The following is an 18,737-nucleotide window of genomic DNA, read 5'->3' on the forward strand; positions in this document are numbered from 1 at the left end:
GCCTGGGGTTACACATGAACATCATTGTCTTTTTTCTGCCAGCCATTGGGAGATTTGGGGGTAGATTCATAAAAACTTATGACGGGCGTATCAGTAGATACGCCGTCGTAAGTCCGAATCCCCGCCGTCGTATATTTAAGCGTATTCTCAAACTGAGATACGCTTAAATATTGCTAAGATACGACCGGCGTAAGTCTCCTACGCCGTCATATCTTAACTGCATATTTACGCTGGCCGCTAGGGGCGTGTACGCTGATTTACGCCTAGAATATGTAAATCAGCTAGATACGCCTATTCACGAACATACGCCCGGCCGTCGCAGTAAAGATACACCGTTTCCGTAAGGGGTTTTCAGGCATAAAGATAAACCACCAAAAACATGGTGCAGCCAATGTTAAGTATGGACGTCGGAACCGCGTCGAATATCTCAAATTTTACGTCGCTTGCGTAACTCGTCCGTAAATGGGGCTGGCCGTAATTTACGTTCACGTCGAAAGCATGACGATTTGCCGACGTCATTTGGAGCATGCGCACTGGGATACATCCACGGACGGCGCACGTACCGTTCGATCAAAACGTCATTTACGCGGGGTCACAGTTAATATACATAAAACACGACCACAGCTTCAACATTTGAATTAGGCGGGCTTACGCCGGCCCTAATACGCTACGCCGCCGAAGTAACTTCGGCAGCAAAATCTTTGAAAATACCAAACTAGCCTTTCAAAGTTACGGCGGCGTAGCGTATGGGAGATACGCTACGCCCGCCAAAAGGTACGTGAATCTGCCCCATTATGTTTAATCATTTAGGACTTTGACCAGCTATGTTTTCTGATACGCTGAAAAGTCATGTGTTTATAAAATTATATGGATACAGAAAAGCAGCGTGGAGATTTACTAAAACTGGACCGTGCATAGTCTGGTGCAGCTGTGCTTGGTAGCCAATCAGCTTCTAACTTCAGCTTGTTCTATTAGAGCCCATTCACACAGGGGCAACACGACTTCTAGCACGGCTTTGGGAGGCAACTTGGACACGACTTGAGTATGAATCATCAGGCAACTTACAAGGCAATTTCAAGTCGCCTCCACGACAGGAGGCTTTCCAGTGGCCAATCAAACAACAATCAGCTCTGTGGGAGGGAGGGGTTTGCCTGAGAAATGTATGTTATCTTCCTGTATTGTTGCTTCAGTTAAGACAGTGATTCGACTTCTGAGGCAACTTCCATTGAAATCAATGGGTACCAGTTGCCTACAAGTTGCCTAGAAGTAGTCGTATTGAAGTAGTACAGGAAGCTTTTCTGAAGTCGGAGCGACTTCAGTAGTGTACATTAAGACGGCTCCATTCACTTCCATTACTTTTCTCGACCGCTACTTGGGGTGACTTGAAGTCGGATCCCAGGTCGCCCCAGTGTGAACCAGCTCTTAGAGCCCATTCACACATTGGCGACTCGTCAGGGGCGACAGCCGCCTGACAAGTCGCGTCCCGTTCTATTCAATAGAACTATTCTAATAGGAGCGACTATGAAAATATCCATCTAACTTCTGAAAGCTTCTGCAAGGAAGATGGCAGAGTTCGGAGCTCCAGTAAAGAGATCAAGAAGACCATAATTCTTTGATGGGCTAAATATTTTGCAATAACTAGCCTAACTACTTTTTCAGGGAAAAGATTTAATCCTGATTAAGGTCAAGTATTCAAATTAGTTACGATAAACTTACCCATACATTTTTACAGGGAGGGTTTGCCATTGACAATGACATTGCCGGTCCCACAATGCAAGGGATAGTTGAATTGATCATGTGCTGGTGTGTCTGATAATTCTTATCAGTGTGAAGCAATGTATGCTTTGGCTGCCCATCACTTTCAGCACTGAATACAAACTGATGTCTGCAGGCTTGGCAGAACACAGCCCACTCTTAATGCTAGTTATCACAGGTCTCTTGCATAAAAACTCGTAAATTACTTGAAATGTTTATTCAATGCTAAGAGGTGTTTCCTATGAAAAGAATTTGTTCTAGAAGTCATTACAATGGAACAGGAAGAGATCAGATATGTAAGAAGTACTATAATTTTTGTGCCAAGTGCACAAGTTATTAATGGAAAAGATTTGTTCTTACAATCAGAGAAAATACATGAAAGCAATGAAATGTTCTGAACATTTAACGAAATGTAAACTTATATTAGAAATCCTTGCTATCCCTACTGTTAGGAATGCCTAATCTTGGTTAGGCTGTGATTTGTCTGTTTGCCATAATATATAAAATATTATACCAACACTTCCAATGTTCACATAAACATAACCATATTTTTGGAAGATGTGTAACCTTCTCTTACTTTAAAAAACAAAACAAAACCAGTCTACACAATGCCATTAATGGTAATATGTCTATAATGTATTGATTTCAGAGGAAGCACAAGACTGTGGTTGAAAAATGTTGACAGCTCCATACAATAAGTACATACATGTATTCAGTACCTATAAATAACAGCGCCAGTACAAGCATGCCACAAATAAAATTCATTTTTTTCATTAATTCCAAACATCAGCATGAAAGCCAGACAACTGTCATTTTCAGTAGATAAGGTCAGAAACAGCAGCCAGCATATTTCTCTCATGACAGATTTATTAGTGGACTTTTTAAAAAGCTTGCACTTTAGTTATCAATCAGTGTATGTGAGTAGGACCAAAATTAGACGTGTTGGCATACAGGCAGCAATTATCAACCAACTTTTAAATGTAAAAACAATTCATAGAATACAGACCAACATTGCCATATAAATACAATTTTATTTCTTTTAAAGTTGACCTTGCTACCTGTACCCCAACTGGAGCACAGGGTGATTAAATGTACATACTTCCCTGGGAAGTGATGTGGGGTGGAGGTGAAGTGGAGGTTAACCACAGCACACAGAAGCCTATGAAATCCCTCTAAGATATAAAAAAACAAGCATTTTCTACTGTATTAAAACATACGCTGTGTCACTTCTTCCTTCTCTAGAGAAAACACATCTTGGAGAAAGTTTGGAGTTGTGAGAATCATCCATTCTTCATATTTCAGTCATCACTTAGACCAGGGGTCCTCAAACTTTTTAAACAGGTGACCAGTTCACGGTCCCTCAGACTGTGGGGGGCCAGACTATAGTTTGAAAAAAATATGAACGCATTCCTATGCATACTGCACATATCTTATTTGTAGTGCAAAAAAAAATGGAAAAGACAATACAATATTTAAAAGAAAGAACTTTTTTAATCAACATAAACGTATTAGTATTTCACAGAATCCCCTTATCACAGACTGCCCCCAAATGCAAACCATATCACAGATCCCCCATCACATACTCCACCCATCACATACTCCACCCATCTCAAAACCCATCCCCATCCCAGATCCCCCCAAACACAAATCCCCCATCACTGATCCCCCCATATCACAGAGTCCCCCATCACAGATCCCTCCAGTGATATTACACTCCCCCTTCCATAAGATTGCAGCACTCCCCCTCCACTACATTATTCACACAAGATGCGAAGCATGACAGGTCCGGACAAAGGGTGGGACTTTTCAAGTGAAAGGCAGATTGATTGCTGGGACTACCCCGCTGCCTAGTTACCAATCACCCGCTTATTAACTCAAAAAGTCCTGCCCTTTGTCTGGATTGGTCTTGCTTTGTGTCTTGTGTGAATAATGTAGCAGAGGGGAGGGGGAGTTCTGCGCTCTTATGGAAGGAGCTGTATACACAACAGCAACGCTTCACCTCTGCTCTGCTAAAGTTAAAGGGGGGGTTCAGTGGTGACTGTGGACAGGAGGGGCATACAGAGGTGGCTGTGGACAAGGGGGAATACCGAGGTGGCTGTGGATGGAGGGGGGGATACAGAGGTGGCTGTGGACAGGGGGTACAGTGGTGGCTGTGGACTGGGGGGTACAGTGGTGGCTGTAGACTGCGGGGGTACAGTGGTGGCTGTGGATTGGAGGGTACAGTGGTGGCTGTGGACTGGGGGGTACAGTGATGGATGTGGACAGGGGGGTACAGTGGTGGCTGTGGACAGGGGGGTACAGTGGTGGCTGTGGACAGGGGGGTACAGTGGTGGCTGTGGACTGGGGGGTGAAGTGGTGGCTGTGGACTGGGGGGGTACAGTGATGGCTGTGGACTGGGGGGATACAGGGGTGGCTGTGGACAGGGGGGTACAGTGGTGGCTGTGTACTGGGGGGTACAGAGGTGGCTGTGGACAGGGGGGGTACAGTGGTGGCTGTTGACTGGGGGGTGCAGTGGTGGCTGTGGACTGGGGGGTACAGAGGTGGCTGTGGACTGGGGGTACAGTGGGGTCTATGGACTGGGGGGGATACAGTGGTGACTCTGGACGGGGTCCAAACAATACTAAAGATGGCTCTAAATATTCCTCCTATTAGTCACTGTGTGAGTTCTGCCTGTTTGCTGGCCAATCCTTTCCACACCTTCTTGGACTCCCAGCATGTTTTGCAGATTCTCCTCTGCTGCTTACTTCCAATTTCTTAAGACTACATATCCCATATTACCTTGCTGCCTGCAAGCAGTGATACCTGTACTGACTCCACCTCTTAAAACGCCTCCTCTCAGCACCTCTGTAGTTCAGAAGGCAGGCTCTGTGATATGTGTGACACAGCAGTGCCTACTCACAGGATATAGTAAATACATGTCACAGAATTCTAGGAAGTAAATGTGTGGGGATCTTCACAAAGTAAAAAGTTAAAGACTTCAAGATCAAGGCTGGAAAAAATAGAAATTGAATGTGGAAATAATTATATGATTATACACTTAGACTATATTTTATTTTGTTCCCAAAAGCATTGTATTTTACTATTTTTCTCTTTTTTTTCTCATCCAGAAATACTCACCATTGAGGTTTGCAAAACATGCCATCCAAATGCTACGTGTATAGAAAAAGAGAAGAAATATTCCTGTATGTGTAATTTTGGATTAATTGGTAATGGCAGGACGCAATGTTTGGGTAAGTATTTTATTTTCCTAATTGCATTACACAATGCCTAAACATGCTTAATTTATAATAATAATGTCATCATACATTGGTAGAGAGTATTACAAACAATTTGATTCAATTAAGTGTCTTGAGCAATACATGTTCTGATGGATTTGTCAATGCGGTTTTCTGTATTAAATAAACAGAATATGAGAGGTACACATCTGGTTTAACAGTCAAGGCTTATAGGAGAAGTGTGGGATAGCAAAAAAATCGAACCAATGCTGCAACTGTTCCCCTCTGACTCATGTTGATCACATGACTGCTGATCACTAAGTTCTTGGGTCTGCTTTACCGGCCTCCTGCTCTGCCCCTCCAGCGCTCACTGGAGTGCCGGACTGTGGAGGGGACAGAAGAGGCTGGTTCAGGCTCTCAGCAGAATGCTGGGCAGTGAGTTAGTGAGTGGAGGCAGTATTAGCAATTAAGTTAAATGAAATACAAATCTAAAACGTGTACATACATTTTAATAAAAGAAAATGATAAAAAAATATAAAAGCACCCACATCCCTCTGTGCAAACACGCAAATGCAAACACAAACGCATAGTTACACAATATTTTATTCTATGGGGCTACTCTGCTTTCAGAAGATATACAATGTTAAAATATAATGTGGGTTCTGAGTAATCTTCTAGTAAATAATGGGGATTTTAACATGAATTTCAAAAATTGCTCCAGACAGCAAGTGGTCAAAATGCTAGTTTCCTGCCCATGGTGCTGTTGCATTGACTTTATTATATAGATAAAGATTCCCAACAGATTTTTTTATTTAATTTGCTAGTTTCTGGTATGTGAATTAGAAATACTGAATCTATACAGAGCAAGGTAACATTTTCAGAAGGCAATGAAAGCCCCAATATTTCTGTCATGACAGGTATACTTTAATAATAAGTTTAGCCCACACTGGAAGCAGCGGTTGGGATTTCCAATTAAAATACCTTCCTTAAGTACAAGGGTTTGTCAGGCACTGCAATTAGAACCAGTTAGTTCAGGATGTTTAGGTCTTTTGAATGAAGTTTGCAGGTCACTTCATCTGTTGTGGAACTAGAAGACAAATTAGGCCATGTTTTTCTTAATAATATGCCACGGCCTCTTTCCATTTCCCCTGAACAATCACTCTCCTATAAAAAATAAATAAAAAATGCTATTCTGAAAATAACAAAACAGATTATATTGAACTGATCTTAAGTTTCAAATACTTCACACACCAGCACTCGCATGCAAACCTCCTTTTTTCCTGGTATTGTTTAGGAATTATCTGGTGAACACGCCATTATAAATGTGTACTTTTCATACTAAATCGAGGACACACTGTAGTCTACAACAAAAGCAGGTTTGAAAGATTCCTATATACTCTATGTGTGCAATACATATGCATCAATTCAAAGTGTATGATTTACCCTAATTTCCTAACAATATTTTGTTAGAGAGGAAGTGGCAAAACCGACAGAAATGAAAATGCTGATCTAGATAGATTAGCAGAATTGGCAGACCTGGGCATTATGTATCGATAAAGTTAATATGAATGTAGCCTTGCTTCTAAGAGTCGGTTTACACAGCAGCGGCACGACTTCGGGGGCGACTCTGCAAGTCGTCCTGAGGACGACTTCAGAGGCGATTTGCAAAACGACTTCTGTATAGAAGTCAATGCAGGTCGACCCGAGCCGCCCCTGAAATCGTACAGGAACCTTTTTCTAAGTCGGAGCGACTTGCGTCGCTCCTATTAGAACGTTTCCATTGCATTAAATGGGACGCGACACGTCAGGCGGCTGAGCCGCCTGTCGTGTCGCCCCAGTGTGAACCGGGTCTAAAGCATTATGAAAGCTATAGGAACATAGACAACAATGTCTCTGTGACTCAATCATGATAACATGGGACTGTATATCATAGTCTCTATGTCAACAGAGTCACACTAATAATCACTACTTTAGTAAAACAGCACAGCTACTTGTGACTGTTCTCATAAAAGGTGTCCCTTACAGTGAAATCCACAGTAGCTGTGCTAACACTTGCTAACATCTAAAGTTGTCCTGAAGACAAAGTGCCACCCCACTGGAAATTAAAGTGGAGTTCCGGCCACAATTTCACTTTTTAAATATAAATACCCCTGTAATACACAAGCTTAATGTATTCTAGTAAAGTTAGTCTGTAAACTAAGGTCCGTTTTGTTAGGTTGTTACAGCATTTAGACACTTTATAAAATAGAAATTGACTGGGGCCATCTTAAGTGTGTGCATCATGAAGCCAGACTGTATGACTTCCTGGATTTCAGCCTTGCAAATCTCGCACATGCTCAGTGCTGCACAAGCAGTGTCAGATCAGGTTTCAGCACCTGTGCTGTCCAAGTCACATGATTCTTTGAGACTGGGGAGTGCACAGACTCCTGGAAAGTTACACCCACTACATTCCCAGGAGTCTGTGTGGTGTAGGTTAGGAAGCATTAAGCACCTAGGTGCAGAAAGTGGGAAGATTAACTATTCTGCCTAGCAACAACACTTTGAAGGCATCTAAAAAAAAAAATATTTTTTCGTAAAGGACTAATGACATTTTTTTAAAACTACTGATGTAATGTTATATTTATGGGTGGAACTCCACTTTAAGTACTCTAGTAGAAGTTGGGTAGGTGCTCCCCACAGTAGCTTGGTCTTTTGGAGAAGCCGCTTGATGTTAATTTCTGGCCTGGCTGTTCTCATGCTGGTTATCACAATCAAGGGTCTCCCACCTGGCTGCAGATCACTTGCCTAGCTACCTCTGTCTTATCAGGTTCTAGCTCTCTGAGCTGCAAAGGGAGGGAAACCTGCTGAGGCTGGGGAGTCGAGAAACGTATCTTCTCTGTGTGTATCCGGACTTATACAGTGGGGAAAATAATTATTTGATCCCCTGCAGATTTTTTAAGTTTGCCCACTTACAAAGAAATTAAGGGTCTATTTTTATTATAGGTGTATTTTAAATGATAGAGATAGAATATCAACCAAAAATCCCAAAAAAACACATGATATACAGATCTTCTCTAAATCCTTAAGGTTTCCTGGCTGACGCTTGGCAATGCGAAGTTTCAGCTCCCTCCCTACATTTTCTATAGGATTAAGATCTGGAGACTGGCTAGGCCACTCCATGACCTTAAGGTGCTTCTTTTTGAGCGCCACTCCTTTGTTGCCTTGGTGGCATGTTTTGGGTTATTGTCATGCTGAAAGACCAGTCCATGACTCATCTTCAGTGTTCTGGCTAAGGGAAGAAGGATCTCATCCATGATTGTACAATACATGGCCCCATCAATTGGCCCCTCAATGTGGCAAAGTCGGTCTGTACCTTTAGCAGAGAAACAGCCCCAAAGCATAATGTTTCCACCTTCATGCTTGACTGTAGGGATGGTGTTCTTAGGGTCATAGTCAGAAATTTTCCTCCTCAAAACATGGCAAATCCCACTCCTCAATAAGGCACAAGTACAGTCATGACAATGAATATCTAAATGATTCAGAGAAGGATTGGGAGAAAGTGCTGTGGTCACATTATTATTATTATTGTTTAGGTACTTATATAGCGCTGTAAATTTACGCAGAGCTTTACATATACATTGTACATTCACATCGGTCCCTACCCTCAAGGAGCTTACAATCTGAGGTCCCTAAGGCCGCGTACACACGGTCGGACAAAACCAATGAGAATGGACCGAGGTTCAGTTTCATCGGTCCATACCGACCGTGTGTATAGCCCATCGATCTGTTGTCCTTCGGTCCAAAATGTTAAAACATGCTTTAAAATCAAACCGATGGCCCGCTGCCCGATCGGTCCAAACCGATGGTTAGTACAGAAAGCATCGGTTCAAAACCCGCACATGCTCAGAATCAAGTCGACGCATGCTTGGAAGCATTGAACTTCATTTTATTCAGCATGTCGTGTGTTTGACGTCACCGCGTTCTGACCAGGTCGGTTTTTGGAACGATGGTGTGTACGCACATCAGACCACTTCAGCGGTGAACCGATGGAAATGGCCCGTCGGACCATTCTCATCGGTTTGGAACGACCGTGTGTACGCGGCCTAACTGAGACCAAAATGAAGCTCTTTGGCATTAACTCGATTTGTCGTGTTTGGAGAAAGAAAAATGCTGACTATGACCCTAATGCCACATACACACGACCGTTTTTCATGATGAGAAAAATGAATTCTTTTTAATTGGTCGTTAAAAACAGTCGTGTGTAGGCTCCAGAGCATTTTTCTCGATGAGAAAAATGGCCATTAAAAATTTAGAACCTGCTCTATTTTTTCCATCGTTTTTCTCATCATGAAAAACGGTCTTGTGTAGGCTTTAACGACGGGGAAAAAACGTGCATGCTCAGAAGCAAGTTATGAGAAGGGAAATTTGCATAATCAGCCCAATGGATGGCGCCATTCGTATGGAACGTCCCCTTTATAGTGCCGTCGTACGTGTTGTACATCACTGCGCTTTGCTCGAGCAATTTTTATCACAATCGTGTGTAGACAAGAAAAACTTTGTTTTTTTCCATGACAGGAAAAACGGTCGTGTGTACGTGGCATAAGAACACCATCTCTATAGTCAAGCACCGAAGTGAAACAATATTATTTGGGTCTGTTTCTCTGCTAAAGGTACAGACTGACTTTGCCACAATGAAGGGCCAATAAATAACTATTCTCCTTTCTTCCTAAATCAAAACCCTATGCTTGAGAGGACTTTCTCATGTACCCCCAAACCAACCAAACCAACCAAATCAAACACTTTCTCTAAGTCTAACAACAAAATTGGTCTGAAAGAGTAACATGGTTAATCTTGCTCAAGTTAGTATCTGTGGACATTTGAAGGATAAGTCCTACTTGATCTTAGTTAACCAAGGACTGTTTACCACAGAGAGTCAAAAAGCTAAAACTTTCTTCAGAACCTTCAAATCATTATAGGTCGAATTGGTGAACACAACCACATAACCACATAAAAGCAGAGTTAACCCCCAAATAAAAAATTTAATAAACTGCAGCGTACCAATCATTAGATGTGGTGGCTGCACTCATTTTCCTTTTTTTTGTCTTTTTCCCCCATTTTCACCTGGTGATCTGGCCAGTAACACTTCTGTTTTAGAGTGCCTCCACTCTAGATGTATGATTATAAAAGGCACCCTTTGACAGCAGCATCAAATCAGTGCAGTCTGTTGCATAACGTGCAAGGCTCATACCATTTGTGAGTAGAGCTACAGTACATTTAACAACCCTTTGAGTTTGATTTACTTAAACTGGAGCATGCAAAATATGATGCAGTTCTGCATAGAAATTAATCCGCTTCCAGTTTTTTTTGTCAAAGCTTAATTGAACCAGCTGAAATTAGAAGCCGATTGGCTACCATGCACAGCTACACCAGATATTGCACTCTCCAGTTTTAGTAAACCAATCCTTTTGGCTGTAAATAGTGTCATTGACTCCCTTTAAGGCCCTGTACACACGATCAGTCCATCCGATGAGAACGGTCCGAAGGCTGATGGTCTGATGGTCCGAAGGCTGATGGTCTGATGTGCCTACACACCATCAGTTCAAAAACTGATCGAGTCCAACGCGGTGACGTAAAACACAACGACGTGCAGAGAAAAATGAAGTTCAATGTTTCCAAGCATGCGTCTACTTGATTCTGAGCATGCGCGGGTTTGGAACCGATGCTTTTGCGTACTAACCATCGGTTTGGACTGATCGGTTAGGCGTCCATCGGATCAATTTTAAAGCAAGTTCTCAATTTTGCGACTGAAGGATGACGGACTGATGGGGCCTACACACGGTCAGTTTGGACTGATGAAACGGTCCTTCAGTCCGTTTTCATCGGATTGGACTGATCTTGTGTACAAGGCCTTAGCCTTTGTTCGGACAGTGTTCAAATCTACCGTAGTTGCAAATGCTAAGAAAGATCTTCCTGCACAGTACAGATAGGGTTAATTATGGCAGATGCAGTTTCCCAGTCCCCTCATAAACAAGAGAACCACCAAGCATCTAAAAAAGATAAGCTGCTATTTTTTTAAATGTTTTTTTTAGTTATGCTATGTGAATAAGAGCATGCGACAAATATATAGTAGGTGCGATTCCAATTTGGCTGCAAATGTGGAAATACACTTTAAGCATTGATAATATAATGGCTGTAGCATGCTATCCAAGTCATTCAATTAATTCTGATTTAACAAACAATGAGAGTACAAGTGACACCAAAAAGATAAAAACAAGAGTATTAGGAAACTTGTATTGTGTTTATAAGAGGTAATTTTAAATTAAAAAAACTCCCCTTTAAAAGTATGGTTTTGTGTTCTTTTGTTGAAACAGATAAAAATGAGTGTCAGATTGGAGCGCAAAAAATCTGTGGTGAACACACAGAATGCCACAATACACATGGCAGCTACTACTGCATCTGTTTGAAAGGTTATCGACCATCCAATAACCATGACAATTTTATACCAAATGATGGCACTTTTTGTACAGGTAAGTGAAGGAAAAGTGAAATGTTAAAAACTGTTAACTGTTTTTAAATGTTTGATCTTGTTTTTGTATTATATAGCTTGTTGATTAACCCAGGAGCATATTACGATTGTGAAGAACTCGGGGAACCATTGGGCTTCCTAAGTAGAGAAAAGCTGCAGAGTGGTGGACAAGGCCACAGTATACTAAGAGTAGGGATGAGCAGAACAAGCCCCGGTTTGGATCGCAAGAGAACATGCAAACATGTAAAAAATTTGTATGAACACGTTTAAAGTCTATGGGACACGAATGTGAAAAATCAAAAGTGATCATTTTAAAGGTTAATATGCAAGTTAATGTCATAAAAAATGTTTGTGGACCTGGGTCCTGCCCCAGGGGACATATATCAATGCAAAAAAAACGTTTTAAAAACGGCCGTTTTTTTCGGGAGCAGTGATTTTAATAATGCTTAAAGTGAAACAATAAAAGTGAAATATTCCCTTTTTACTCCGTATCCGCTCAAAAATGGATGTACATCGCTGGAATTTTTTTTCTTTTTTTATTTCGACAAAACAGAAAAGACAATAAAAAAAGGAAGGCAAATCTCAAGACATCTTTCATACATCATTATAGTAACATAATCACATAATTAGCCTATTCCTCCATCAGAATAGCAGTTATATTTCAGACTTTACTTCATAGTCTCATAATTGTATTAATTTTTACAATAAATCCCTTGTTTATTTCTCCCGGTATCCGTTTCCCTTTGGTCATGTATCTATAATCTCAATCTATTCCAATATTCTTAATACAATGTCTGTCTCTATCTCCCCTCCTAAGTTACCCCCACCGTCTAACACATACCCTGTTTCCCCAAAAATAAGACCTACCCTGAAAATAAGACCTAGCATAATTTTCCAGGAGGGCTACAATATAAGCCCTACCCTGAAAATAAGCCCTAGTTTAAAATGCTTGTAAAATCCTATAACCCACTCTATTACAGAAGTATATAATGTACAATGTGTGTGTTTCTGTAATATAAATGCAGGAAAGAGAGCTCCAGCGGGTCAAGGAAGTGCAGAGTGGCGCTATAATTAAGGTATTCGGCACAATTATATTACAGAAACACACACATTGTACATGATATAATACTGTAATAAAGTGGATTATATGATTTTACAAGCATTTTAACTCCGTTCACACTGGGGATTCCTGACAGGCAGGGGGGGGGGGGGGGGAGCTGGGAGAGAAAACAGCACATTACATGGTAAGACCTACCCTGAAAATAAGCCCTACTGTGTCTTTTGTTGCCAAAATTAATATGAGACGCGGGCTTATTTTTGGAGAAACACGGTAACAAAACAGGTCTACAGGATACATACATAACCCAATAGCAACAGCTATTTATTTATTTAATAAAGGACTTGTCCCAAGCTGTCTCCTATGTTTTTTTACCATTTTTGACACTTTTTTGGTGAAATGGCAGGGGTACAATGTACCCCGTTACCAATTCACATGGGGGGGCCAGGACCCGCCCGCATACCCCCACAACCACCGGGCAAGGGTTGTGGGGATGAGGCCCTTGTCCCCATCAACATGGGGACATGGTGGTTTGGACACCAAAGCATCCTTCCCATGTTAAGGGCATGTGGCCTGGTATGGTTCAGGAGGGGGGGCGCTCTCTCGTCCCCCCCTCTTTTCCTGCAGCCTGCTATTTTGCATGCTCGGATATGGGTCTGGTATGGATTTTTGGGGGGACCTCCACGCCATTTTTATATTTTGGCGTGGTGTTCCCCTTAAAATCCATACCAGACCTGAAGGGCCTGGTATGGAATTTTTGGGGGGACCCCCACGCAATATTTTTTTAATTTTGGTTCAGGGTTTCCCTTAATATTCATACCAGACTCAAAGGGCCTGGTAATGGACTGGGGGAACCCATGCCGCTTTTTTCAATTACTTTTATCTGTATTGTCGGGACCCGACAATTCATTATAGCCGAGAGTAGTTTTAAATTACTTTTTTTCCTTTAGAAATGTCATTTTGTGCAGGGACTGTTCTAAACACAGGAACAAATGTGCCACTTTACAGGTATACTATAGAAACCCCCCAGGTACGAAATTTAAAGGAATATTTCACTTTTATTGTTTCACTTTAAGCATTTTTAAAATCACTGCTCCCGAAAAAACTGTAGTTTTTAAAACTTTTTTGTGCATTGATACATGTCCCATGGGGCAGGACCCAGGTCCCCAAACACTTTTTATAGCAATACCATGCATATAAGCCTTTAAAATTAGCACTTTTGATTTCTCCCATAGACTTTTAAAGGGTATTCCGCGGCTTTTGAATTTGCTGCGAACGCCACAAATTGTTTGCTGTTCGGCAAACAGGTGAACAACCGATGTTTGAGTTGAACTTACGTTCGACTCGAAGATTGGGCTCATCCCTAACTAAGAGCAGGAGTGGCTTGGAGGGCTGTGGTTAAATAGAACTTAAGCCTGCTCAAAATATACACACGGCACACAGAGGGGCGTATCTACAACGAGTCAAAGAAGCCGTTTGCCTTGGGTGCAATTTTTTTAGGGGGGAGGCGGCGCCCCTAGGTAGAAGGGCAGAGGCGGCGACTCTTAAACCACTTCCCATCCTTTCAGGGGTTGTACCCGTGGCTGCAGGCATTACCCTGGTATTGTTTTTTAGTGTCAGTGGTGGCTTTCTTGTAATAGCAATCAGAGCAACTTACTAGCCTTCCCTGGCTCTCTTAGGCTCTCTTGTCCCAGCGGGAGACCTGAGCGACCAGCTGATACTGTTTTAGCAGCATCACCCAGCGATAAGATGACTCCAGGTTCTCAGCTCTCCCGTGTGATATCTCCAGTGGGCGGGGCCGAGATTCCCCTGCTGACGTCATCCAGGGAGGAAGGTAGTAGAGGATCTGAGAGCCTGGAGTCATGTGATCACTGGAAGACACTTAAAACAGGTAGAAATCTTTTTTTTCTATATAGCATAGGCACTAAGACACAGCTTTTTATGTGAAAGAGGGGATGATATACAGATCAGTTCGTTTTAAAGCAGTGGGGAGAGGAGCAGATAAGCGATACTGAGAGATAACAGGCAGGGAAAGGGAGGGGAGGAGGAGGACAGAGGGTGACAGGAGAGCTGCAGATAGCAGCGTATGATGGAGGCATGTACATTGACAACAGTGTCAGGGCTCAGAAGCCCTGATATATCTGAGTCAGTGTACAGAGGGGAGGGTAGAAACTGGCAGGATCAGCCAGGTATTTCAGGTGATACAGGGGGCCAAAATACACAGCACAAGCACTGTGCTGTATAACATGCGTTCATTTAAAAGGAACAGGATCTTTTCTTTTTTGGGTGTTAACAAACGCTTTAAGTTCCCCTTACATTAGTTAACAATTTATTGGCAGACAGTGGTAGGGGTCGTCTTACGATGGTGGTCAGTGGAGAAGGGCCTCCTTTCTTTGGTGGCTCTTTGCATTAGTGGTCACTGGTTAGTGGTTAATTGCCAATAATGAGGTCTGACTATCCCCAAACTGTGTGGTGAGTACACAGTGCCAGCCTAATTTTCCCTAAATTTAGTTGGTAACCAAAACAGTAAGATTAAAATCTCACGTGTAATCTTGGCAGTCATGGATGGTAAAATACTTTCCAAGCTAGAAGGAATGCAGAGATATCATAAACCTCAACTAGCGAGGATCTTCAAAGGACTTCTGAAGAGGCATTGGTCAAGTAAATGTTCTGGAGTGCAGTTTGAGGAATACACACCTGTGATTTCAAAATACTGACCAATATAGCTGGACTCGTACAACTCCAACTCAAGTTCCATTGATGATCTATAACATCTACTGTAATGGAGTTACGTTCCCACAAAGTGACTACGTTAATGTATATTGATATACAACTCAGACACCAAACATGCCTATATTGCAAGGTCCAGAAGGCTGATTAAACAAATTAGACCTCATAGGAGAAAGATACCTGTCATAGATCTGTCATATTTGGTGTCTAAAAAATCGTAATTTCATTCTGCTAAATATTATGAATAATAATATGATGTGTGGATTTCCAATTGTGGAATGTTGTCAAATGGAAATAGAAATAGTTGCACCCATGATAGTTAGGCATAATAAAATACTCTAGCATTTTCATAACTCACCCTTCAGACCCTTTTAATTGGATGGTGTTAGTTCCAAAAACAAGAAAATTAGCTGCAAGCTCTCGTTTTACTATCAGAGTTATTAAAGTTTAATGAGAGTCACATTAGGAGGGCAAGTGACTCCTGAAACATCAGATTGGACCTAATCCTTAAATGATCCAAACTCTGCACTGAGACTCTGCTTAAAGAGTAACTCCACTTTTGTTGAGAATTTTTGTTTCCCTTCTGGGTGATCTATGTATCGTACATACCAAGAATGTAACAAACTTTGTTGCAGATTCCTACCTTTTGTTGTTCTGAAAGAATAGCTTTTTGTCCATGGGCAAAGTGAACCTAATGGGTGTGGTTTCGTAATTATCAATCAGCTGCTGCACCTGCAAGGCTCTAATGAGGAGGATTGCAGGGTCTGCATTCCTTTAGACATGATTTTCTATTGAGTATCTCACCAAAAATATTTTTTTTTTTGCATGGGATGTCTGAAATCTGACTTTGTTTCTGGGGGGGTGTTCTGTACACATTCAATGTACAGAACGCCTCTAGATAGCCATATTGCATTGCATGTTACAGAAAATTACAGCGCTTTAGATTGAAAAGGGAAGGTCTCAAATGTATACACTTTATTATTTTATTTGCTATTTTTTCCCATGAAGTTGGAGTTACCCTTTAAACACTTTTGACCCGGACCATTATGCAGGTTAAGGACCTTGCCGCTTTTTACGATTCGGCACTGCGTCGCTTTAACTGACAATTGCGCGGTCGTGAAACGTTGCTCCCAAACAAAATTGGCATTCTTTTTTCCCCACAAATAGAGCTTTCTTTTGGTGGTATTTGATCACCTCAGGGCTTTTTAATTTTTGCGCTATAAACAAAAAAACAGCGTAAATTTTGAAAAAAAATCAATATTTTTTACTTTTTGCTATAATAAATATCCCCCAAAAATATATATAAAAAAAAACGATTTTTTCCCTCAGTTTAGGCCGATACGTATTCTTCTACCTATTTTTGGTAAAAAAAAATCGCAATAAGCGCAAAATTTATAGCGTTTACAAAATAGGTGATAGTTTTATTGCATTTTTATGGATCATTTTTTTTACTACTAATGGCGGCGATCAGTGTTTTTTTTTTGTGACTGCGACATTATGGCGGACACATCGGACAATTTTGAAACATTTTTGGGACCATTTTCATTTTCACAGCGAAAAGTGCTATAAAAATGCACTGATTACTGTGAAAATTACAATTGCAGTTTAGGAGTTAACCACTAGGGGGCACTGTAGGGGTTAAGTGTGACCTCATATGTGTTTCTAACTGTAGGGGGGCGGGGCTGGACGTGTGACATCAGTGATCGTCTTTTCCTATATCAGGGAACAGACGATCGCTTACATTGGCACAATATAGAATGGGGAAGGTGTGTTTACACACACCTCTCCCCGTTCTTCAGCTCCGGTGACCGATCGCGAGACACCGGCGGCGATCGGGTTTGCGGGTCCCGCGGGCGCGGTCACGGAGCTTCGGACCAGGTCGCTTGCGTGCTGGCGGCGGCGCACTCGCGACCCCACGGCTGGGCACTTAAAGAGGACGTACAGGTACGTGCTTGTGCCCAGCCGTGCCATTCTGCCAACATATATCGGCGTGAAGGGGGCCTTTAAGTGGTTAAAGCTGAACTTACATGCGTATAAATGAATCTCCCCCACCCCTCTTTCCTGCTGCCTAAAGAAAAAAAGGCATGTGTGCAAATGTGCAGTGGGTCCCTTCCAGGTATTTGCATGTCTACAAATGCCGCTAGCTTCTGACAGATTTGCACTATAGTGCCCCCCAAATGCACAGCAAAAGTTGAGATTCAGTAACACGCTGCCTCCTGGGATAGCTGTGATGTAGCAATCCTAGGAGGCAACGGAACCTAGTCTAGACCACAAAAAAGTAAAACGTAGATAAAAATGATAATGCAAGGTGTGGAGAAAGCCTCCTGAGGGTGGAGGGGGCGAACAGGAGTGTCAGGATGCCCACTAACACACAGCTCCTTTCTCTATCTGCAAAGTAGAGAGTGTCCTGACTTGCCTGCTCGCCCCCTCCCCCTCAAGAGGCTTTCTCCACACCAGGAAGAAAGCCTTGCATTACTGTGTGTAGTTACAGACAGAAGAACAGGAAGTGAGGATTTCTCAGAAGAAATAAGGACATTTAAAAGCAAAATCGAAGGATGAGGTAAGTGAAGGAGGACTGCACTAAGGTAAAGGAAGCTATTTAGGGGAATTTTTTTTTTACCTTTACAACCCCTTTAAGATTTTATACCTTAATGCGTTCTCTGCATTAACGTGATACTAAACACACATCATAATATAAACTACCATCAATAAATGCTATATTACATGCTGTTCATACTCACTCAGTCACTATGGAATTCATTTTCTGTATTCTGCAAAAGAAAAATGGTTCATCCTGCTTTTTTCTGTCTGCCCCTTCTGTCCAAGTCCCTAATTCAGCTAGGCCTTTTGCAGAACAGTGTTGGCAGCTCGGCAGATGCTCAGTTTTCAGCGAGTTTCTAGGCTGAGCATTTCCTCCCTATCACATCTGAGCAGCCCATGTGACTATAGAGTCACACATGTGGGAGTATACACAGTGGTAAATGACAGCCCACTCCTTCCTTCCTCCTCCATGCCCACTAATCAGCTAAACACAATGGGGGTGGGATATTACATGTAGATTAATGCAGGCTTTACCTCCCTCTTATTCTAAGACACAGGCTGGAGGGCAGAAATCTTCCCACACCATGGTATTACTGATCACTCACTGTGTTCATTCAGGGGATAGGTCTCGTAAATATGACATTCACCAGACTCTTACCCCACTCTCCATTCTAATTGTGTGCTTGCAGCTGCCAACGGCAAGGGGAGGAGGGACATAGGCAGCACTGCGGGGGTAGGGGGGGTCACACAGAGGGGCCTAAAGGAAACATATGGTGCACAGGGAGGGAGATTGGTGCGGTGGGGGGACAATTACTGCAACCAATCCTCTGTGTGGCACCCTCTGCAGCAGATGGAGGGAGGAAGTGGAGAACAAGCCAGCTTTGAGCTGCTGCTGAGAGGGATCGAATCCAGTAATTGCCCCCCTTCCACACTG

At 42.2% G+C, this 18,737-nt stretch overlaps 1 protein-coding gene across 2 annotated transcripts in view; it reads left to right on the forward strand.

The window, feature by feature from the left end:
• Positions 1-18,737, forward strand: part of SUSD1 (sushi domain containing 1) — a 247,166-nt gene that overhangs the window by 19,179 nt on the left and 209,250 nt on the right. For both annotated transcript variants that reach the window (XM_040361305.1, XM_040361296.1), the window contains exons 2-3: positions 4,863-4,985; positions 11,321-11,476. In XM_040361305.1, coding sequence (XP_040217239.1) covers positions 4,863-4,985; positions 11,321-11,476 — 279 coding nt within the window. The remainder of the gene's footprint in view (positions 1-4,862; positions 4,986-11,320; positions 11,477-18,737) is intronic.

The sequence above is a fragment of the Rana temporaria genome, chromosome 1 (assembly GCF_905171775.1).
Source record: "Rana temporaria chromosome 1, aRanTem1.1, whole genome shotgun sequence".
Classification (NCBI taxonomy): domain Eukaryota; kingdom Metazoa; phylum Chordata; class Amphibia; order Anura; family Ranidae; genus Rana; species Rana temporaria.